Source organism: Drosophila montana, unplaced genomic scaffold, assembly GCF_035044405.1.
Source record: "Drosophila montana isolate Dmon_TW-CO22-7 unplaced genomic scaffold, ASM3504440v1 contig_3031_1, whole genome shotgun sequence".
In the NCBI taxonomy this organism is placed as follows: Eukaryota; Metazoa; Arthropoda; class Insecta; order Diptera; family Drosophilidae; genus Drosophila; species Drosophila montana.
The window spans coordinates 820,888-840,839 of record NW_026997907.1 but is presented as its reverse complement, the minus strand read 5'-3'; the positions used below and the strand labels follow the sequence as shown (position 1 = coordinate 840,839).

At 40.4% G+C, this 19,952-nt stretch overlaps 2 protein-coding genes across 3 annotated transcripts in view; one reads left to right on the top strand and one right to left on the bottom strand.

Moving 5' to 3' along the window:
* Window positions 1-19,952, bottom strand: part of GEFmeso (Guanine nucleotide exchange factor in mesoderm) — a 65,898-nt gene that overhangs the window by 34,056 nt on the left and 11,890 nt on the right. The window lies entirely within an intron of this gene.
* LOC135430668 (DBF4-type zinc finger-containing protein 2 homolog) lies at window positions 13,873-15,015 on the top strand. Its single transcript, XM_064685429.1, has one exon. The coding sequence runs from the start codon at window positions 13,983-13,985 to the stop codon at window positions 14,820-14,822; it is 840 nt and encodes a 279-aa protein (XP_064541499.1). The 5' UTR covers window positions 13,873-13,982; the 3' UTR covers window positions 14,823-15,015.

Below are 19,952 nucleotides of genomic sequence, written 5' to 3'. Positions count from 1 at the left end.
CTTTAATATGCGCAATCAACTCCGCGAGGGTGGCTTTAAGTTCATCGAAAACTACAGCGAGGGGAGGATGCTTAAAGTTCATCAAAATATTGTTCCATCTGGAACAGCTGTCCGCTTGGGTTTATTCAACTCGAACACAGAAAGCAAACCGAGTGTGTGGCACGTATCCGATTCACAAAGGCTGACATCGGCTGAGGGTAAGGGTTGTCCCGTAGATGCTGGGCACACTCACACATCTATAAACAAAAAACTGTTGCGTGCTTTTGGGCGCGCCTTCGACACGAAATTGGCGCACTCGTGCACTGGGCCAGCTCTCCGAGTATGCCCCTTCAAAAGAGAGAGAGGGGGGGGGGGGGGGTTGGTATCTTTGAGGTGTGTCCATGCATGCATTATTACCGAGCACAGACGCTTTTCGGGGTTGGCTGACGGGGCACATTTCAATTGCCCGACGGGCGGCATATCCTTTCGGCACGCACGGAAGGACGCAATCTGTTTAATTGAGGTGTTTAGCATTCTAAATAATTAAAGCAGCCCAAGGCGATGCACATCAAGCGAAAGGTCATAATCATAAATTAGACACGCGACTCACTGAGTGGACTTCCCCCGCTTTCACAGGTGACAAGTGTGTGCAGCTTCTTAAATAAGAGATGAGTAGCAGACAGGACAATCAAGAATATACACAAAGCAAACAAACGCTCTTATCATAAGCAGAGAGAACCTTCAATGGGATTGTTGTCTGGAGACCTGGAACTAGGCAGTCTTTATCTTTAGCTGAGTTATCGATAACCAGTCTCAGTTAAGTTCGATTAATGAAGCTATTGTTATCTGAAGTTTTCTTCCGATAACGATAAATTTAAAATTCTTCCTCTGCCTCTCTCTCTCTTTCTCTTGACTTCATCCTCTATCTCTCTCTTTCTTTAACTATCTACCTGTCTCTCTCCCTTTTTCTTTATCACTCTAAAGAATGTTACAATAAATTCTCACATTTATATCTTTTGAATATATTTTTATCTTTGATTTATACCATCACACACACATCAGAAGACCTTTACCAAGAAGTACACTCTCTTAACCCTAATCTTACTACCTCTTTGGATATTGTTTATAGCTGTTCTATATCTATCCAAGTATTCTACTTTGGTATATAAATTATTGTCTCAAAAATGCTGGTCTGATTTTGGCCAAGCGCTCTTTCACTCAACCGTCAAAACTTTCCACAGAGACCAGAGACTATGCCGTGACGTGTCCATAACTAATTTGAAGTGAAAGACCACCCACACACCCACACATGAGTTATGTCCGACATATGAGAAGTTGGAGTTGGAGTTGGACAGAAGTCGGCTGTTGTCTACTGTGAATTGTGCCTGGCCATATTTAAATAAGACAAAGTGCTGACATTTCGTGCTTGGCCGCGTGCCCATTAGCCAGCCAGGCCGAAAACGACACGGCTCGATTATTGGCCAAATAAACCCACACAGACACAGACACACACACACTCACAATGAAATAGCCACAGTGAGCACTATAATTTAGTGGCCCACTCGGACAAAAGAAGCAGCTGAAGAATTGAAGCGCAAAATTGTGCCAAATTGCAGAGAGAGAAATGCATAAAGTAAAAGTGCAATTACGGCAAGAAAAGAAAAGAAATCCATTTCGGAGTTGGCTACTGTTTGCGAGCGCACAGCTGCCAGCGGGAAAACGGCTAACAGAAAAAAGAGTCAGCAACGCATGCGCGCGCACTGCTTGCGTAACAGTACGTACCGAAAGTAATGTGACAGGCGTTAAATGCGCTGCAATCGATTTGATTTGCAATCTATGATGGCTTTAATTGAAAAAAACACCAAAAACCGCTAGACTGACAATAGCGTGGGCGTGGCACCACAGTACATCAAGTGGTATGCGAGCGACTGTATGTGTGTGTGTGTGAGTGTGTGTGTGTGTGTGTGTGTGTGTGTGTGTGTGTGTGTGTGTGTGTGTGTGTGTGTGTGTGTGTGTGGCTTGACAGCTGTAAGGAAGTCAGTCGGTCGCTAATGCAAATGCGCCCACGCAAATTATGAAAAATTATGCACACCATGCGGCAAATTTGTTGGCCAAGCTGCCTTCCTGGCCAAAACAGCCAGAGGGAGGGCGCCAGCAAAAACAGTAGAGAGAGCGAGAGGGAGAGAGAGAGAGAGAGCGGGGAGGGGAGAGACAGGCCACAAAAGGCCATTTCACGCGGCTAATGAAACAAATTTGATGTGGCCACTGTGGAACGAGCATTTGCGACTTGACTTTTTGCGGAAACATCAGCTGAATGCCGAGTCTACCCCTCTGCCCGCCTACCCCTCTGCACCCCTCCTCTCTATCCACCCCTAGCCCCGCCAGCAAAACCCTCGGACCACCGCCGCCTGCTGTTTGTCTTTTGGACTGTTTTCTCGAACATTTCGTAAACGTTGCGTCTTTAAGCTGCGCCTGGATATTGTATAATGAAATCGTATCCGTTTCTTTTATTTTTTTTTTAGCCGGGCAGTAATGGGATATTTTGTTAGCTACCTTTCGGCTACCTTTGCATTCGCATTGAATTTGCGTATTCGAATTTCTGCTTATGAACAGCAAATATTTCTCTCCGTCTGCTGCACAGAAAACAAAAGGGCAAATGAAGAATGTTCACAGCTCTGTAATTTAAATCTGATTCGCTTCAAGATACACAATTTAAATAATGCCTGAGATACTTTTTGTTGTTGCTGCGCATGCGTCACGTTTGTTGTTGTTGTTGTTGTTTTTATTGCTGCTGCAGCTTTTCTTAAGGTCAGACAAAGCTCAGTCAAGTGGTTCATTAAATTAGTGAAATGATTGGGAAATTATGTTTCTGCTTGAAATTGCTCAAGCATCAGGTCTGAATAAAGAGATGTGAGTAAGTTTTATACAATTTTAAGTGCTTTCACCAAATTTTATCATTTTTTGGCTATATACAAATAAAATATAACAATTTTGAGCTGTTTAATGTCCCAAAAATAGTTGAAATAATATTTAATAAAAATACGTTCTTCAGAGAATTTTACAATAAATATTCCAAAAATTATATTTATCAAAATGTATATGGGAAAAGTTTCCTATAGTTTAGAGAATGTTACTTTAATTTTGTCAGAAATTTTAATATATTCATATGTATGTGGGATATGATTCCCATTCCCACATGTAGGATTTTTGGGTAATATAATAAAGAATCTTTTCATTTGCGTCGTGTTTATAGATTTCAAAAGATAATCTTTCAGAAATTTTGATCCCTTATATATGCATATAGAAAATGTATCCTTTAGTTCGGATATCCTTTAGTTCGGATAACTTTACAATCAATCTATCAGCAATTTTATGACTAATAAAAAGTATATGGGAAATGTTTCCTATAGATTGTTTTGCTACATAAGATTTTTAAAAATATTAGAAATAATCGGATTATTTATTATTAACTCTATAGATATTGAAAGATATAGTTCAGAGAATTTTACTATTTAGGAAATGTTTACTATAGGTCAGAGAAATTTATCAAAAAATATATGTATATGAGAATTGCTTTATATAGAATCCTAGGATATTTGAAAAAATATGATTAATAATCTGTTCACTTACATCGACTCTATAGATTTTAAAAGATATAGTTCGGAGAAAACTGTTATCACAAATCAGAAAATGCTTTCTATAGACTCGTAAGATTTATCAAAAATATGATAAAAAATCTCTTAATTCACATCGACTTGATAGACCTCTATCAAATACCTTATCTTTCCTTTCCAAGAACAACAATTTAAGGCAATTTTTAGGGCACTCTCATGTAAAAAACATTTTGATATTATCTCGCTTATCGTAAATCATAAACTTTTATCTGTTGGCCGAGCATATTTAATAAATATCTCCCACATAATGTGTCCACTTAAGTCGACTTACTGTGTTTGTTCTCGCCCAGCACAACAAAAAGGCGACAACATTTCGAAAGATCTGACACGGCTTTTACTTTTGTTTTAAGCGCATTTCGAGCTGCGCTTTTTTTATGTGTTCTTTTTTTTACTCTTCTTCTTTTTTTTGTGCGCTTGAAAACCTTTTAACATTCCTTTTCGTTTGGATTGTTGACTTAAGCTACTTTCGTTATTCTTAAGAAGAACATCTTTCGCTTTTTAACAAGTCGGCGGGGTTGGGCCTTAAGGAAAAGTGTTGGCCAAACAGAAGATCTTAATCGCTTTCGAGGGTTTCAGTTTGGACACAGAACCTTAACAAATGTGTCGATAATATTGGGCTTTAAGTGTTTTCTTTGTGTGTTCTGCAGCAGCAGCAGCTGTTGTTGTTCCTGCTGTTGTTGTTGTTGTTGTTTTTTGCTCAGCCTGACAACGTCAACATTAATCACTGTCAACGACAGCCTGGTCTTGGTCGGGTCTGCGCCTGGTCTGCGCCTGGGCCACCTCATCGTCATCTGCGGGCTTTTATTTTAGTTTTTTTTTGCCAGTTGTCTGCATGTGATTTCATTAATTTCGCATTCCGATGCACAACGGCGCAAAATTCCATGGCCGCCCCCTCCAGCCAACCCCCCCCCCCCTGCCTCCTGCTTGCCACTCAGGCACCACAGCCAGCCCCTCCCTGGGCACAGTCATAGCCATGAGGAAGTGCAAAGTGTTGCACATGTGCATCGCACTTTAATTTTTATACGTTGATCGTTTCAATTTTTTTATATTTTTTATGCAGCGCTTTGATCAATCAATTCAACTGGCGTCGCTTTTCTGTTTCAAGGTTTATTTACTGCCAGAGCCAGAGCCAGAGCCAGAGACAAAGACTGAGCGCTCGAGCTGGAGCTGGAGCTAGAGCTGGAGCCGGTGGCCCCCTTTGGCCATTAAATATTTTAATTGAATGATCAAAATCGGATGCTCGTCGATTGCATAGACGAACACCCCTTCCCCCCTCCCACTCTTACCCCTTTCATTTGGACTGCATTCACTGAGTGTGAGAGGGGGCAGGGAAATAGATATGAATTTCAATCGACGAACGTCTCGCGGGCGCCAGTCTCCATTCCCAAAGACCGCATGACCCACAAATGACGCTAAGCTCGTCGCCAAATTGCCAAATTGGGCATCAAAAAAAGGCGACACAAAATATACGGCAATTGGCATATATAAATTGCGAGGGTGCAACATATATTATTATCATGTCGATAGATGGGGCCACTCTGATCAATTTCTCTCGAGGAGATTTGAAATTTAATGAAGAAAAAAGAATTTCCTTTATATATATATTCTGTCCTTGTTTGGCTAAGAGAAAAGCGAAATGAATTGTGTTTTCATTAAAGCATTCAAAAAGAGGAACTAGCCAAGCAATTCTTCAATTAAAAACTCAACATAAGGGCTAAGGGATAGATGGATCAACATATTTAAAAAAGTAACATATATCTAGTAGTATATATCTAAGTATATCTAAGAATTAACATTTATAACATATTGAGTAGAATATTTCTGCATACTCATCAATATATTTTCCAAATCGGAATTCAAATGAAAAAATGTTGCCTTTTCTAACTCAGATTACAATTCTAAAAGGATTTATAAGATTTAAGATTTCGGGACTTTGCATTTTCGGTCCAAATGTCACGTTCAAGGAATTATCCAAGAGCTGTTCGGCTTATTGCCAAATATTTATACTATACAAATTATATATCCAAATATAATTCGATCAAAAGTGAAGACCTATTCCCTACATCTACACCCTATACCCATACCTATACCTACATCTACATCTCCATCTCTATCTATACCCTATACCTATATCGTATACCCTATATCCACGTTTATACCCTATGCCTATATTTATACCCAATAACTATATCTATACCCTATACCCATATCTTACATTACGAAGTTCAATACGCTTAAAACGAGATATATGTATCTCAAAGCACAGATCTGTAGAACTCACAAAACGCACCTCGCTTGTGCTTATTATTATTTATATTTTGAGATTTATTTGGCATAGGCCAGAAGAGGCACAGAGGACGCATCTGCCATGCTTGGCTGCACAGAGACACCAAATCCAACTCCAACTCCAACTCCAACTTGGAGCAGCTGCGATGTTGTCGCCGTCGTCGTCGTGGCCATGTCACCTTGTCTCTGCTGGCTAAGTCGGTCGCACATGTCGCGGCATGCCATTTTAGGATTTGTGGCCGAAAAACCAAAGCCAAAGAAATAAAAAGAAAAATTATATATACACAACATGTATATATATTTGTGAGTGCAGCATGGGCTGCTTATTTTGGGACAGTGTTGTCTGTAGAAAGTGCCGCCAGCAACAACAACAACAAATCACAGTTGCCTCTGCTGCTGCAGTTGCGTCTCATTATTTTTATTTTTTGCATATGGCCATTAGCGTTGACAAGGCAGAACCACAAAGAAGTAGTTGCCACTCGCCACTTGAAAGTGAGCGCCAGCTGTTGCCAATTTCCGCATTTTAGTGCTCCTCCAGAATTGGCGACCCCAACGTCCGACAGCGACCCCAGCGACTGACTCGCTCTCATTCAGCTGATGCTGCCCGGCCTGCCCGGCTTGCCCGGCCTGCCCGGCTTGCCCGGCGTGCCCGGCCCGGGCTGCCAACACGTTGCGAAAGTCACATAAATGGCCGAGACATGTTGATGCTTGTAAGCGGCGCTTTTAATTGACCAACAAATTACATGCTGCATGTTTGTCTTGTGGCCAAACCCTCCGATAGATGACAAGCAAAACCAGCGCCGAATGACTAATTGGTCACCATAATGGTCACATTCAGACCCAGGCTCCCAGCTCAAGCTCAGCTCGAGTCAGCGTCTGCGTCAGATTCGACCATTTAGCTGCACAGTGTCCCAAATATTTGGCAATCGATTAAGCCCCTCTTATCGCTGTCAGAAATCAATTCAAAATGCAAATTTAAGTTAATAAATTGCAAAAGAAAACAGATTGTGCTCTTTAAAAGTTTAGATGGAAAAAAGAATTTAAAAAAGAATTATAGTTTTTCGTATTTAAATATAGTAAAATTTATTTACAGCACAAATCAAGGCCAAACTGGATTTTCTTATGGAAATCAACCAGGTCTTGACAATGTTATAAGATTTGGAATTTTATAGGGAGCAACAACTATGAAGGAATTTTAACTTGTCGAAGTTTCCAGGAATTGAAGAGATTTTGAGTGGAGTGGAATGAATTTTTGACATTAAAAATTCCCCTAAAAACAACAGAAATAAATTATATTGCAAATTAAAAATGTTCATGACATTAAGATATTCCCATATTATTCACAGAATAAAATTCAATACTATTTTTTAATTGTAAGCTTTAAATGTTTTGTTTTGCTTAAATTTTCAGTTTTTCGAAGGACGAAATAAAGTTCAGAATAATGCCCATATTTGAATTCTAGGTTTTAAGCGTTTCTTCTAAAAATAAATAATTATTTTCTCATTCTAATAACAGAAATATATAAAAACTATATTTGAATGTTGGGTTTTAAACGTTTTTTTCTACTCAAATTTTCAGTTTTTGGTATGAATTTTTAAATGTGGAAAAAAAAAACCATAAAAACATATTGGATTATTTTGTCAAAGTTCTGGCTGGTTAAATGCTAGAAGCCGCTTTAATGGCTATAATTAAAAATTTGCCCAGTTTTTGACATGCCTTGAACCACTGTGCAGCAGTTTGGGGCCCGGCTGGCTGCGGCTGCGACTGCGACGGCGGCTGCAGTTCGTCAAGCCATTCACACACGATTTAGCGCCACCGTCGCCATCGCCACGGGAACTCATGTGATGAATTTGCCGCCAAGACAGCGTCGCCAACTCGCTGCCAGTCGGAGCTGGAGCTGGAGTTGGAGTTGGAGTCGCCGCCAAAGTAGCTGCTGTTGTTGCTGTTGTTGTAGTTTGGGTGGTCGCAACTCCTGCGGCTTAAATGCTTCGACAAAAAGTTCAGTCAGTTTTTTGCGTTTGCATGAAATGACTAAATTATTCATTGCAGGATTTGCTGGCGGCAGCAGCAGCGGTCCGCTTGTTGGCCAGCTCAGAAAACACTTTCGCTCTCATATGCGGACACACCCAAGATGCGGCTCAAGGAGTTCAGAGCTCAAGCAAACATGCCACACACAATTAGGACTTGCTCCGGACTCCGAGACTTGACAAATCAACAGAAAGTCTCGGCGGGCCACTTGATGGGAGCAAACCAATTGGGGGCCAAAACTCATTAGAGCTGCCAGGCGGCCAGACAAAGCATTTATTTAAAGTCAGCATAGTCTAGTACTAGATCCGAGACCCCAGACCTGGCCATTGTTGTCTGCGCAGGCGCAACGCCTACCCGAGCTGCCTGCTGCCTGTTTTTTATGGCCACGCCAAATGGCTGCTGCTCAGCCAGAAGCACGCGCCTGGGCCGCATTGTTTAGCTTGGCTCCGCGTCTGAGTGTTTCCCCGACTAACTGACTAACTGACTGACTGACTGACTGACTGACTGAGTGAGTAAGTGTGCCTGCGAATGCTGCGCAGGCGTAGCTTTTATTGTTATTGTTAAAGCAAAACACAAAAATAAACAAAATTGTCGGCAAAATAGCAAAAATGGAGCTGAGCGTCGAAAGGTCGAGGACGTGCCGCCTGGGTGTGGAAACTCTTGAAGCCAATGGCTTCCATTTCAATTTGCATACCCTTTAGCTATTAACTAGGGCATATTAGCACTGTGTCATTTTGTCTAACAAGGAGCGAAAGACATCTCCGATTACCTAATACACAGAGTATGAAGGAGGACTAGCTGAAACGATATTGCCAACTGCAGCTGCAATTTTGATAAAAACGCCAACAATTCGATAAATATCGATCAAGAAATTTACTTTTCATTGAAAGATGTGGAAGATTTCTATAAACTAGGGCCTCGAGTTTGGCATGTAACCACATGCAGCTCACGTTTATTTTGGCTAATCGATAACTTACTCAGTTTTGCCCTGTTCGATAAATATTGATTACGAACTAATCATTTTTGAGTAGCTTCAGAAGAACTGAAGAGCTCAACAGGCTTTCGTATACTATATGCAGCTTATATTTATTGTAGATAGTCGATAACATTCTCCGTTCTGCCCTGATCGATATATATCGATTACAGACTCAACATTTTTGTGTACATTCGGAAGAACTGAGAAGCTGAGCACATTCAAATTAACTTGCTCAACTATTTCGATAAAAATCGATTACTTGTCCCTTTTTTCCGAGTGATGTCACGATCTTTGGTAAGCTCTAAATAACAAGACCCAAAAAGCCCTAAAAACGTTTGTGCTGATTATATCTTAAACAGGCGAAAGTATTTGTCCGCAACATCCGCAGTTATGAATGGCTTTAGGTATTGTCTACATAACGTTTCGATAGGCAACTAGTTCAAGCCATTTTCCCAGTTAGCTGACCATCGTTTATGCCACATTTAAGTCAATCGCAGTTAACAATCGGCTGGAAAAACAATTGCTGCCAGCGTTGTGGCATAAACAGTTAACATCCCTATAATCAGGCAACAATTTGCCACAGTCACCCACAAAAGTGCGGCAACAGGCAACTTCCTCATTGCCAGAAACCGAAACCAAATCGAAACGTGGCCCATTGCATAAGTTAGCAAATAGTCGGCAAAATGCAACCGCTGAATGTGGCAAGTTTATGAAAGAAAACAGAAACAAATTATGAAAAAAAATTGGATGAGCCGGGCCATGTGTTTATGAATGGAAGCGAAACATAAAAACAAATTCCAGACGCGACATGAAACCAAATAGAAAGAAAACTAGCAAATCCGAAGCCAAATGAAAGAGCGGCCCCTTTGAGGGCGGCTCTGTGTGGCAGGCAGCAGGAAGCTGCCACAAAGCGACGATTGCAATTGTCTGCAACTGCGTCTGCAACTGCAACTGCGTCTGCGTCAGCGGCTAAAATGAAAGGCTAAAATGTGAGGCAAATGATAGACAGCCAACTGTCTGAGCTGAATGGGCGGCCAGCTCTGCTGTGGGTCTGCCCCACCCCTCTCTCTATATCCCCCCTCTACTCCCACTCCATTTCTGCTTGCAACGGAAGCGCAAAAATAGAAAATAATTTTGAACTTTGGCGGCGGCGGCGTTTGACTTATTGCCTACTGATTTGCAGACAAATCAGTTTGGCTCCAGGGCACACACAGTGCCACATGTTGCATGTTGCATGTCCGAGTCCGAGTCCGTGTGTGGGTGTTGCATATACATAAATAAATTGTAATTTGGTTTGGCACAGGATGCACACAACATGTGCCTGCCTACAAGTTCGAGTGCTCGCACTCAACGCTCGACTAGCGCCAGCTGCAGCTCCAAAGAGAAAGTGAGTGTTTGTTCAAATTTGACAGGTTCATTTGACAACAGGCCGCGTCTACGTGCACAAGTACTTATCTACACACACACACACAAGCACACACACAAACACACACACTCGGCTCAACTCGTGATTATAAATGAAATCGAAAGCATTTACAATAAATCTTAATAAATCAGCGCGCACAAGCACTCAATTTAATCTGTATTTGTTTAGCTTTTAAACATGTAATAAATTAATATGTAATAGTATTATTTATTTATGTTAATATATAAATAATTAATGAGCATTTTATGGCTAAAAAGCAATGTGAACAAATGATAATGCTGGAAATGTCCTAAGTACAGCAATTTGGCTTGTAAATACATTAAATATTGCATTTGATTTCGAGTTAATTCAATATTTTCTTCAGGCTTTTAACATGAGCTTAAGTAAGTGAACATGGAGGACACGCATTACGATCTGCATCTGCATGCAGCAGAAAATGAGTCTAAGCTCGAGCTTTGTTAGGCGAAGAACTTTTGTGATCAACTTTAGAAATCATTTTGCACTGCTTTAAAACCGACTTTCATTATTTAAAGCTGAGAAGAAGAGACCACGGAGCATATATGCGCCTATTTTATAGGGAATTTTAAAACAAGAACTGATGTAATAGCAAATAAAGTTACTTTTTGATCAAGTCTTTACATTTGTAGGCTTAAAGCGAAGATTTGCTGAATAAAGTGAACCAGGAGGACATTTTGAACCAGGTATGAAAAGTAGACGAAGAACTTATCCAAACAAGAGCTCAAGTAAGCTCAGGATTAGAGTTCAATGCACTTTGCTTAAAGCAAAGACTTGCTAAATATGTAATGTAACCTTAGAAGACATTTTGAACAAGATATGAAAACAAATACGAAGAACTTATCTGACCAAGAGCAAAAGTAAGCTCAAGATTGGATAAAACTAAGAACAGCTGTAAAAAAGTTATCAGAGCGAAGATATAGAACTACAATTAGGTAAGGAAGATATAGAACTACAATTAACTAAGGAAAATTGAGGGGATCCAGAATTAAAGTCTATCATATAAATACCAAGCAAAACTTATGGGATCAAGAAAGTCTTTTGAAAGAAATTAAATAATTTCTTTATATATGTAGGGATTGACTTTCTGAAGCCAATAAATTCACATTATCTTCACTTCGTTTAATCTGGTTACATTGGTATTTATGCACTTGATGAAATTGATTACTTATTGGTTAGTTATTATCTGTGCCGTAAGGTCCGTCCGTTCTTAAAGTCAATGAGCTTCACCTTCTCTTTGCTTCGCAAGCGCGAACCCAGCTCTTCTCTGTTATCGCAGGCTCCTGTTATCCTTCTGTTACATAACATACCTCTAACATTCTACCGGCCTCTAAGGGCTCTCATCGACAGCTCTATCTGACAGAGTTGCCAGCCCTATATGTATCTTGGATGCGGCGATAAATGCAGATTATATTGAATTTGCATGATTATTGAATTCTAATATAGTTACCATGAGGATAATTTACAAAGTAATTTAGCATGCACTCACATAGAAGGCAAGTCAATTTCTGAATTGCAAATGCATTGAGCATCTATCTGCAAGGTCTTAAAGCGTAACGAGGTCAGTTCTCGTAAGCGTTGCATATAAATCATGTTATGGGCAAAAAGCAACGAAAAAATATGGTCAACGCCTGTTACCCGCTGGCAGCTGCCAGCCACAGTTGCCACAGATTTCCGCCTGGAGGCAGCGTCAACTGCATTTTAACCCAATTAGAGAACAGGTTGGCACCTCCACACACACACACATATAGCGACATTTCACATTTCAATTTGTGTGCCAAATTTGTGGAGCAGTTGAGCTGCGGTTTTATACACATTTAATTTTATTTCATTTTTTTATCGGCGCCTGCTTCGACACCATCTTGGCGATCTTATCGCGGCTGCCTGTCAATTGTGTACAGGGCGTCATTAATTTGTTAATACATATATATTTTTTGGGAAAGCGCATAAAATAGAAACTCATCCGCATTTGCTATCTGATTGTGTGTGTTTAATTAAGTGCAGCATTTGCTGGTGGGCAGCATTTGAATTTGTGCCATAATTCATGGAAAGTCGAAAGTCGCAGCACCACCAGCTCCCCTGGCTACATCGATAATGTGTCACATATCAATAAAGAATTCCACACATGGAGCCACATATATACATATCTTCTTCTCATGCTGTTTTATGTGCATATTTGTGACCGCAGGGCATCGCTTGAGCCGGCTGGCGCCACACAAATAAGTGTCAAGCCGCGGCAACAACAACAACCCAAACACCCGATTCCCCAGCACTTGCCTGACCATTGATGAAAGCCAAGTGCCGCCTTCCTTTTTTTTTCGTATTTCTTAGTGCACATAATTGGCCAAGTGGGTCAGTGTAACTTACCTGCAAAGAAAAAGACAGAGAGAGCAAATGTGAGTGAGCGAGTTAGACAACAGGTGCGCAAAGTAATTAAACGGCTGTCATAAAGTGTCTTGAGTTTGAGCTACATGAATTCGTCTCAAATGAACAAATGCACATTATGCCAAATAAGCAAGAGTTGAAAGAAAGCACGCTCCCAAGAAAGAGATGGCTGAGAAAGCAAGAGACAAATGGGGAAAGAGTGAGAGAAAGAAGGGGGGAAAGAGAGATAGAGAGTGAGATAGAGGGAGAGAGAGTGAGATAGAGAGCGAGAGTGAGATAGAGAGGGGGAGAGAGAGAGAGAGAGAGAGAGAGAGAGAGAGAGAAGAGAGAGAGAGAGAGAGAGAGATAGAGAGGGAGAGAGAGGGAGAGAGAGAGATAGAGAAAGAGAAAGAGAGACAGCATCAACCAAATCAATAAATCAATCAAGATCAAAACTCTAGTTTGAAAACTTTCATCACTTTATAAAAACTCAACCCATTTTTTTTTAGAAATACCCATTTTGATATACTTTTTAGCTAAAGTGGTTTAATATCATATCAGAAGAGATCCAAATTTTAACTCGTAAACCTAGCGAAATGCCCAGCATACGCTCTCCTAAGATTTTAACTAATATAAGGTCAACTTTTTTGGCTTATCAAGATATCTGGAGCAAGCTCAAAGATTCACTAGATTCACTCCGTACATATACATATGCAAAATCGTATTAACATCGGACTATATCGGACATATATAGCTATGAGCGCAAAGATCGGTCGAAAAGTAGGTTCCTGTATGAAAACCCATTCTGTTTATTAAGATATCTTGAGTATGTGACACAAATCTTATCAAGAACTCACTTCTTTTTTATATAGCTTTTAAGGGAAGAATCGGTCGTAATAAAATATATATAAATAAATAAATATTCTGCTCCTCAAAATATTCTCGCCAAACTCAACAAAGGCAAATATCTATATGTTTACTTTCTCGATTGTTTTTTATATATATTTCCCGACCGAGCAAATACGAATATTTGTTTTTCATCAAAATAATGCCACACACAAAATCGTCCAGGTTAAGTAGGCGTGGCCTTATTGGGCATTAAGTATGGGGCCCCGACCATAGGCATTTTCATTTCAAATTCGACCAGCATCCAAATTAGAAAAAAACTTTTTTTTTAAAAAAAATTTACTAAAAATTTCTAATACAAAATTTTTTGTTCTGAATTAAAGCAATAATGTGTTCTCCATGCGGACCATGTAGCCCCTGCGATCCGTGCTGTGGGCCCTTCGAGTGCTCGCCAAAGTGCTACAATGCGGCCCAATTGGAGGCGCTGCCGCAATGTGCACCGCGTGTTCCGCCGCCGTTTCCCAAATGCATAACCGTACAGCAGCCGCCCCGTTTGATCTGCAAGAAGCGGGTCGTCTTCACCGAGAAAATCGTGCCGGAGCCGATGGTCGTGAATCGCTGTCGCCAGATAACCATACCCAAAGTGGTGGATGCCACACGTGTGATCAAGGTGCCCAAGCTGATCTGGGTGTCGCAAATGGTGCGCGAACCGAGAGTTATATATTATCCATCGATGATACCGGATCCGTATGTTGTCTGCTATCCGAAGCGCGTGTGCGAGCCGCGAGAGGTCTGTCAGTCGATACTGTGCCAGCCGAAGCCGCAGACGATCGATATACCGCCGCCGAGAGAATACTGCTGCTATCCGAACGGCCCCATTAACTATAAGCCGAGTGCCGCCTGTCCGCCGTGCCCGATTGGGCCATGTGCGCCGGGCGGCGCCTGTTGCCCATTGCCCTGTTTCTCAACCAATCAGTATCCGGTTTGTGAGACACGTTGCGGACCCTGCGGCCCATGCGGACCTGGCGGGCCGTGCGGCCCTTGTGGACCCTGCGGGGCTGGACCCTGTGGACCATTCGGTCCTTGCGGTGGACCGTGCGGTCCTTGCGGACCGGGCGGGTCCTGCGGACCGTGCGGACCGTGCGGCCCAACTGGTGGACCTTGCGGACCCTGTGGACCCTATGGAGCCTCCGGGCCTGGCTGTTACTGCCCCTGTGGAAGCCTCTAGTTCTCTAGTACTCTTAACTAAATACAACCAAATTGATAAGGCGCTACTATGTTTAGCATGTAATCTGTCGAATGTGCTTACATGTTTATATATATAAAGAATGGCGGCCAACCGAGCATAGCATTATCAGTGATGAGCAATTTTGATATTAAACAAATTATCCTTCATGATCAAAATATATCTGGTTATATTATTCCGTGTCCTTTTTTATTGTCTATTACCAAATTACCCAAATTTTTCTTTATTATTTGTAATTAAGGTTGAAACAAAAGTAATATCCTTTAGAAGTCGAAGGATTGCAGTCAAAAGAATTGAAAGCAAGAATTCCAAATATATTAATTCAGATATTTTAATGGGTTTATAGGGTTTACAGCAATAACTTTCATAGGTTTTTATACTGTGCTCTATCGGCAATGGGAATTAAAAGTAAGAATTCTAGATATACGAATTATTCGAAAATATTAATGGTATTTTGGAGTTAACAGCAATATCTTCTAAGAGTTTAATGTTTAAATTCAAAAGAATATTTAATCTCTTTATAAACTGTTTGCCCTGACTGATTGAAAATATTCCTCTCAAATATCCTATAGTTCAAAATTTCCCATCCCCCTAACTCGGTCAAAACTCAACCGATTTTCATTAAGTTTGGCTTTTTGTGCATGTTTTGGCTTTGATATCAATTTTGCATCAAAATCTGGCAACATGTTTCTTGGTCAAAATTCATGTCAAATTTGTACCCTCAAATATCCTATATAGACATGGGCCAAAATTTCCCATCACCCTAACTCGGTCAAAACTCAACCGATTTTCAAAAAGTTTGGCTTTTTATGCATGGTTTGGCCTCTATATCAATTTTGCATCGAAATCTGGCAACATGTTTCCGGGTCAAAATTCATGTGAAAATGGTGAAATAAACTTTATAGACATAGGTCAAAATTTCCCACCCCCTAACTCGGTCAAATTTCATTCGATTTTCACGACAAACATAATGGAATTTTAAGGCTTTAAATAATAAGAATTTCCAGAAACTGGGAAACTGCGATCAACTACTTTTTTCAGAGCATTCCTGTGAACAAGCCGAGCTTTAATTCATCAACTTATCTCAATTTCATATTAATCTCAATATCATTTTTTTTCAGTTCCCTATCAACACCCGCAATTCTTTTGCTCCGGCACATTCATTCACACAGTTGAATAGTTTTCGAATCCATTCAAATTAAAATAACAAAAAGAAAAACATAATTATTAAATTTTTTATATTGCCTTTCCGCGTTGTAAAACACAAAATTAACATAATTTTCTGACGGGCATTTCGTGTGCTTTTATTGCATTTGTAAATTCCATAATTTGTTGATTTTTATTTTGTTTGGCTTTTTTATGTGTTCGAATTTAATTGCTTCATTTGCGCCTGCATTTTTTGGCGCTCTTCTTCTTCTTCAGCTGCTGCACGTTTTCTTGACTGTGTTTTGGTTGTTAAGTATTTGGGTTGGAATATAAATTGAATGCATTCATAAATTATGCATTTAAATGCAAATGCCGCGCGCGGTCTAATTGGTTTATGTAATAAATATTTTTTTGGCTTCGAGCTGTTTCACTTAGCTTTATTTATATTTTCTTCTGCCTTGTTTTGGGCTTTTTTCGAGTTGTGGCCGTTTTGGCCAAGAATAACAATGTGCCGTGCACGTCATGCAAAAATATTACGCATACGCCGCATAAGCCGAGGCAGCTGAGACGGAAGCGTTGATGTTGCATGCAACGCCCTCGATTAGTCAGCTCAATTGTTTGCTTTGACTTAATTAAGGTCTTGACACAACGTTTATTGTTGGCTGCAACAAAGCCGCACACACACACGCACACACACACACACACTTGGGAGTTGGGTGTGTTTTTGTTGCAATGACGCGTGAGTTTTTCAATTAGCAGCGCTAATTAGGAGCTGTGAGACGTGGTTTTAGGTGTTTAACAGTTGCTCTGGCCCGGCCCATTAAACGATATCGCCTTTTACCAGATGTGCGCGATAGGCGGCAAATCGAGACAGCTTTTGCTGTGTGTGTGTGTGTGTGTGTGAATTGTGTGTTAATTTTGCGGCTCTTGCTGTTTATTTTCGGAAAATATTTGAATATTGTGCAAAAACGTAAATGCGTTTTTAACTACCCGTGTTTACATACAACCAAATTGTGTTTTCTTTGGCATCTGTTTGTGGGCCTAATTGTTGTTGTTGTTGTTGTTGTTGCCACGGACTCGCGCATATTTCTCGATTTATTGTGTGATTCGCTTGCGTTTCCTGCCCATTGCTCAAGTGCGACGCCAAATAATTGATTTAATTGCCCCGCCGAGGCGCCAATGGAATCTCAAGTATGTTCAGGTACTTAAGCATCGCCCTAAATCAAGCACAATGTGCTGGCATGACTAGCAAATGAATTTCAATGACTTAATTGTTGTTACAAGCACAGCTTTTATTTCCCCCATTTTATTGAGGCATTCACAAGATGCCGCCAAATCAAGTTTACCGTTTATTTGCATACGAACACCTTTGGCATAAATCAAGGTGTTCTATTGTGGGCGCGTTCCGATTTTGAAGACATACGAAAGTGTGAAGCTCTATAGAATTATCTAGATTTATCTAAACATGTTGCTGTAACAATTCATTATGGCCCCAAACAGTTGACCAGCAGAAGTTTAAGCCAACGATAAACTATTAATGAAAAGCCGGGACACAAAAATATGACAAAGCCGCACTTGAGATGCTCTTGCGGGAGAAAAATGTGAATAAAAGGGATGAGAGTTCGAATATAAATGGTAAATTTTTAAAGCACATGAATAAAATGCATAAAACTTACTATAAATAAATAAATAGTAAATTGTAATAATGTAAGGGAAACATATATACAAGAATTTGAAGAATTTGAACAGCCTGCAACTCAAGCGAGATAAACGAAACTTTTTATTCTTTTAATCTTATTTTTTTACTCATTTTTTTCGGTTTGTGAAGAATTGAACAGCGATTTTCGCTATAACATGACAGGTAGGGTATATATAAAGCCCACGCTTCATCAAATTGAAAGCATATTTAAGCACCATTTTTTATTAGCGGAAGATAAAAGAATTCTTTTGAATCGACAGGTTAGCTTGGATCAAGATCTCTTAAGAGTTTTGGGACTTTGAAAGTATCTCAAGTTGGGAAATTTTGTTTCTTTTAGAGTCCCTCAAACAAAACTCGAAGGTTTTGCGGGGTTTGGATGTAAATGTTACAAACCCTCTCGAAAAGCTTGTATACCCTACATTCTTTAAGTTTGGGCAAAATAATCGCCTAAGCCACACGCTTGACCAGCTACACAAAGGCGACTTGGCCAACAAAGTTTTCAAATGGGTTAAGCCTCATGCACAACACACAACAGACACACACAACAAACACACACAACAAACACACACTCTGAACAATTTTATATGCCAGCCATTAAAAAGCCAACATGCCACAGCGAACTATTAAAGAAAATACTATAAAAAATAAGAAGAGACACAAACGAAATCTGAGCTTTATTATTCTTCTTGGAGGCACCTGACGCGAAGAGGCGTTCCAAATAGTGCTCTTGCCGCGGAGGTCATAAAACTGGCAGTGAAACCAGAAAAATCAAAGAAGAAGCAGAAGAAGCAGAAGAGGAGGAATAACTATGTGTGCAGCCAGGCAGAGCCTCTGTTGAGTGGGTGTTGCTTAGCCAGCTCAGCTTATCTGGCCATAACTGAAGTTGCAGCTGAGGCTGGAGCTGTGACTGAAGCTGTGGACTTGGCTGTGGTTGGGGCTGTGGTTGGGGCTGTGGGTGGGGCTGTGGAGGGGGGTTCGTGGTCGCAGCTGGCGAGTTGCCCCCAAGTCGGAGTCGCGGACCACGCATCAGCATCTTGTTGGCTGGCCTACGTGTTATCACGAACACTTCAAAAAAAGTGCACTGTGAAAAATGGAAAAACTGCAAGCTGAATGCCGAAAGAGTTAAAAGCCTAAAGAAAAATAAGCACAAGAGCTTTGCGGAAAGACTAACATGACAATTAGATGCTCTACTGTTAGTTGAATAACAAGCTGGGATGGAAAGGGTATGAGCTGGCCAGAAAATCTTCAGCTCTAGCCCAAGATTGTGAGCGAGCAGAATTATTTGCAGGCGTGGCGAATGTAATGCGAATCCAAACAAATTATAACCTATTCAAAGTCATATAAACAGCATGTCAAGCCAGGCAAAACACATCAGAAGCCCAATATACCCTTCCACACATGTCATTTACAGAGCTTTTAACATAATTTAATTTGAATAATTTTATGCATTTAATAATTAGGAAGACACTCGTTTTTGTCGACCATTAATAGATAATATTAATAATTAAATAAATTAATTAATAAATAAATAAATTTTGCATCAGAGTTGTCATATTTTCTGCCAGTGTAGCCGGCGGCTCTTTCACTTTTCTCACATGCGCGCGCAATTTGCACACAGATCGTACAATAAACGCTGCAATAAGTACCTGCAGCTACATTTATCTGAGAGTACGTGTATCTGAGAGTACGCGTATCGGAGAGTACGTGTATCTGAGAGTACGTGTATCTGCGAGCTTGAACCTCGAACAATGCTCAAATTACAGCAATGCTCTGCTTGGCACTTGGCCTGGGGCGGGGCCGTGTAACCTTAGACCATGACTCGGGGCACAAAAGCAATTTGTTGAACCAGTTGAAATAATGTTGTTAAACAAAAAAACAAAAACAAAAAAATATAAAAAATATACCATAAATTAATTGAAGTTACAAAACGTCAACAGCTGAAGGTGAAGGTCCAAAGTTTGGGGCTGAATATCACATTTATTTTGGTTGGGCTCAAATTATCGTGTGCCCGAGTCACGGTGCTTGCCATTTTTTAATGAGTTCTCTTTGGGGCATGTCACTTGTAGACAAGAGGGGTGAACGACTATTCAATACCCTGTAAACGTTTGTTAAGTCGGGTTGTCAATGTAATAATAGAGTTTGCCGAACTGTGCATATGCTCAAAATTGGCGAAATACCTTTAAAATGCCTGCTAATCGATATTTATCGATAGATATCGATTTGTGAAACCATCGAATATATGAGAAAAAAATCCAAAAAATTAGTAA

Coding starts and splice junctions, on each gene's coding strand:
- LOC135430668 (XM_064685429.1), top strand. CDS start 13,983: ATGTGTTCTCCATGCGGACCATGTAGCCCCTGCGATCCGTGCTGTGGG.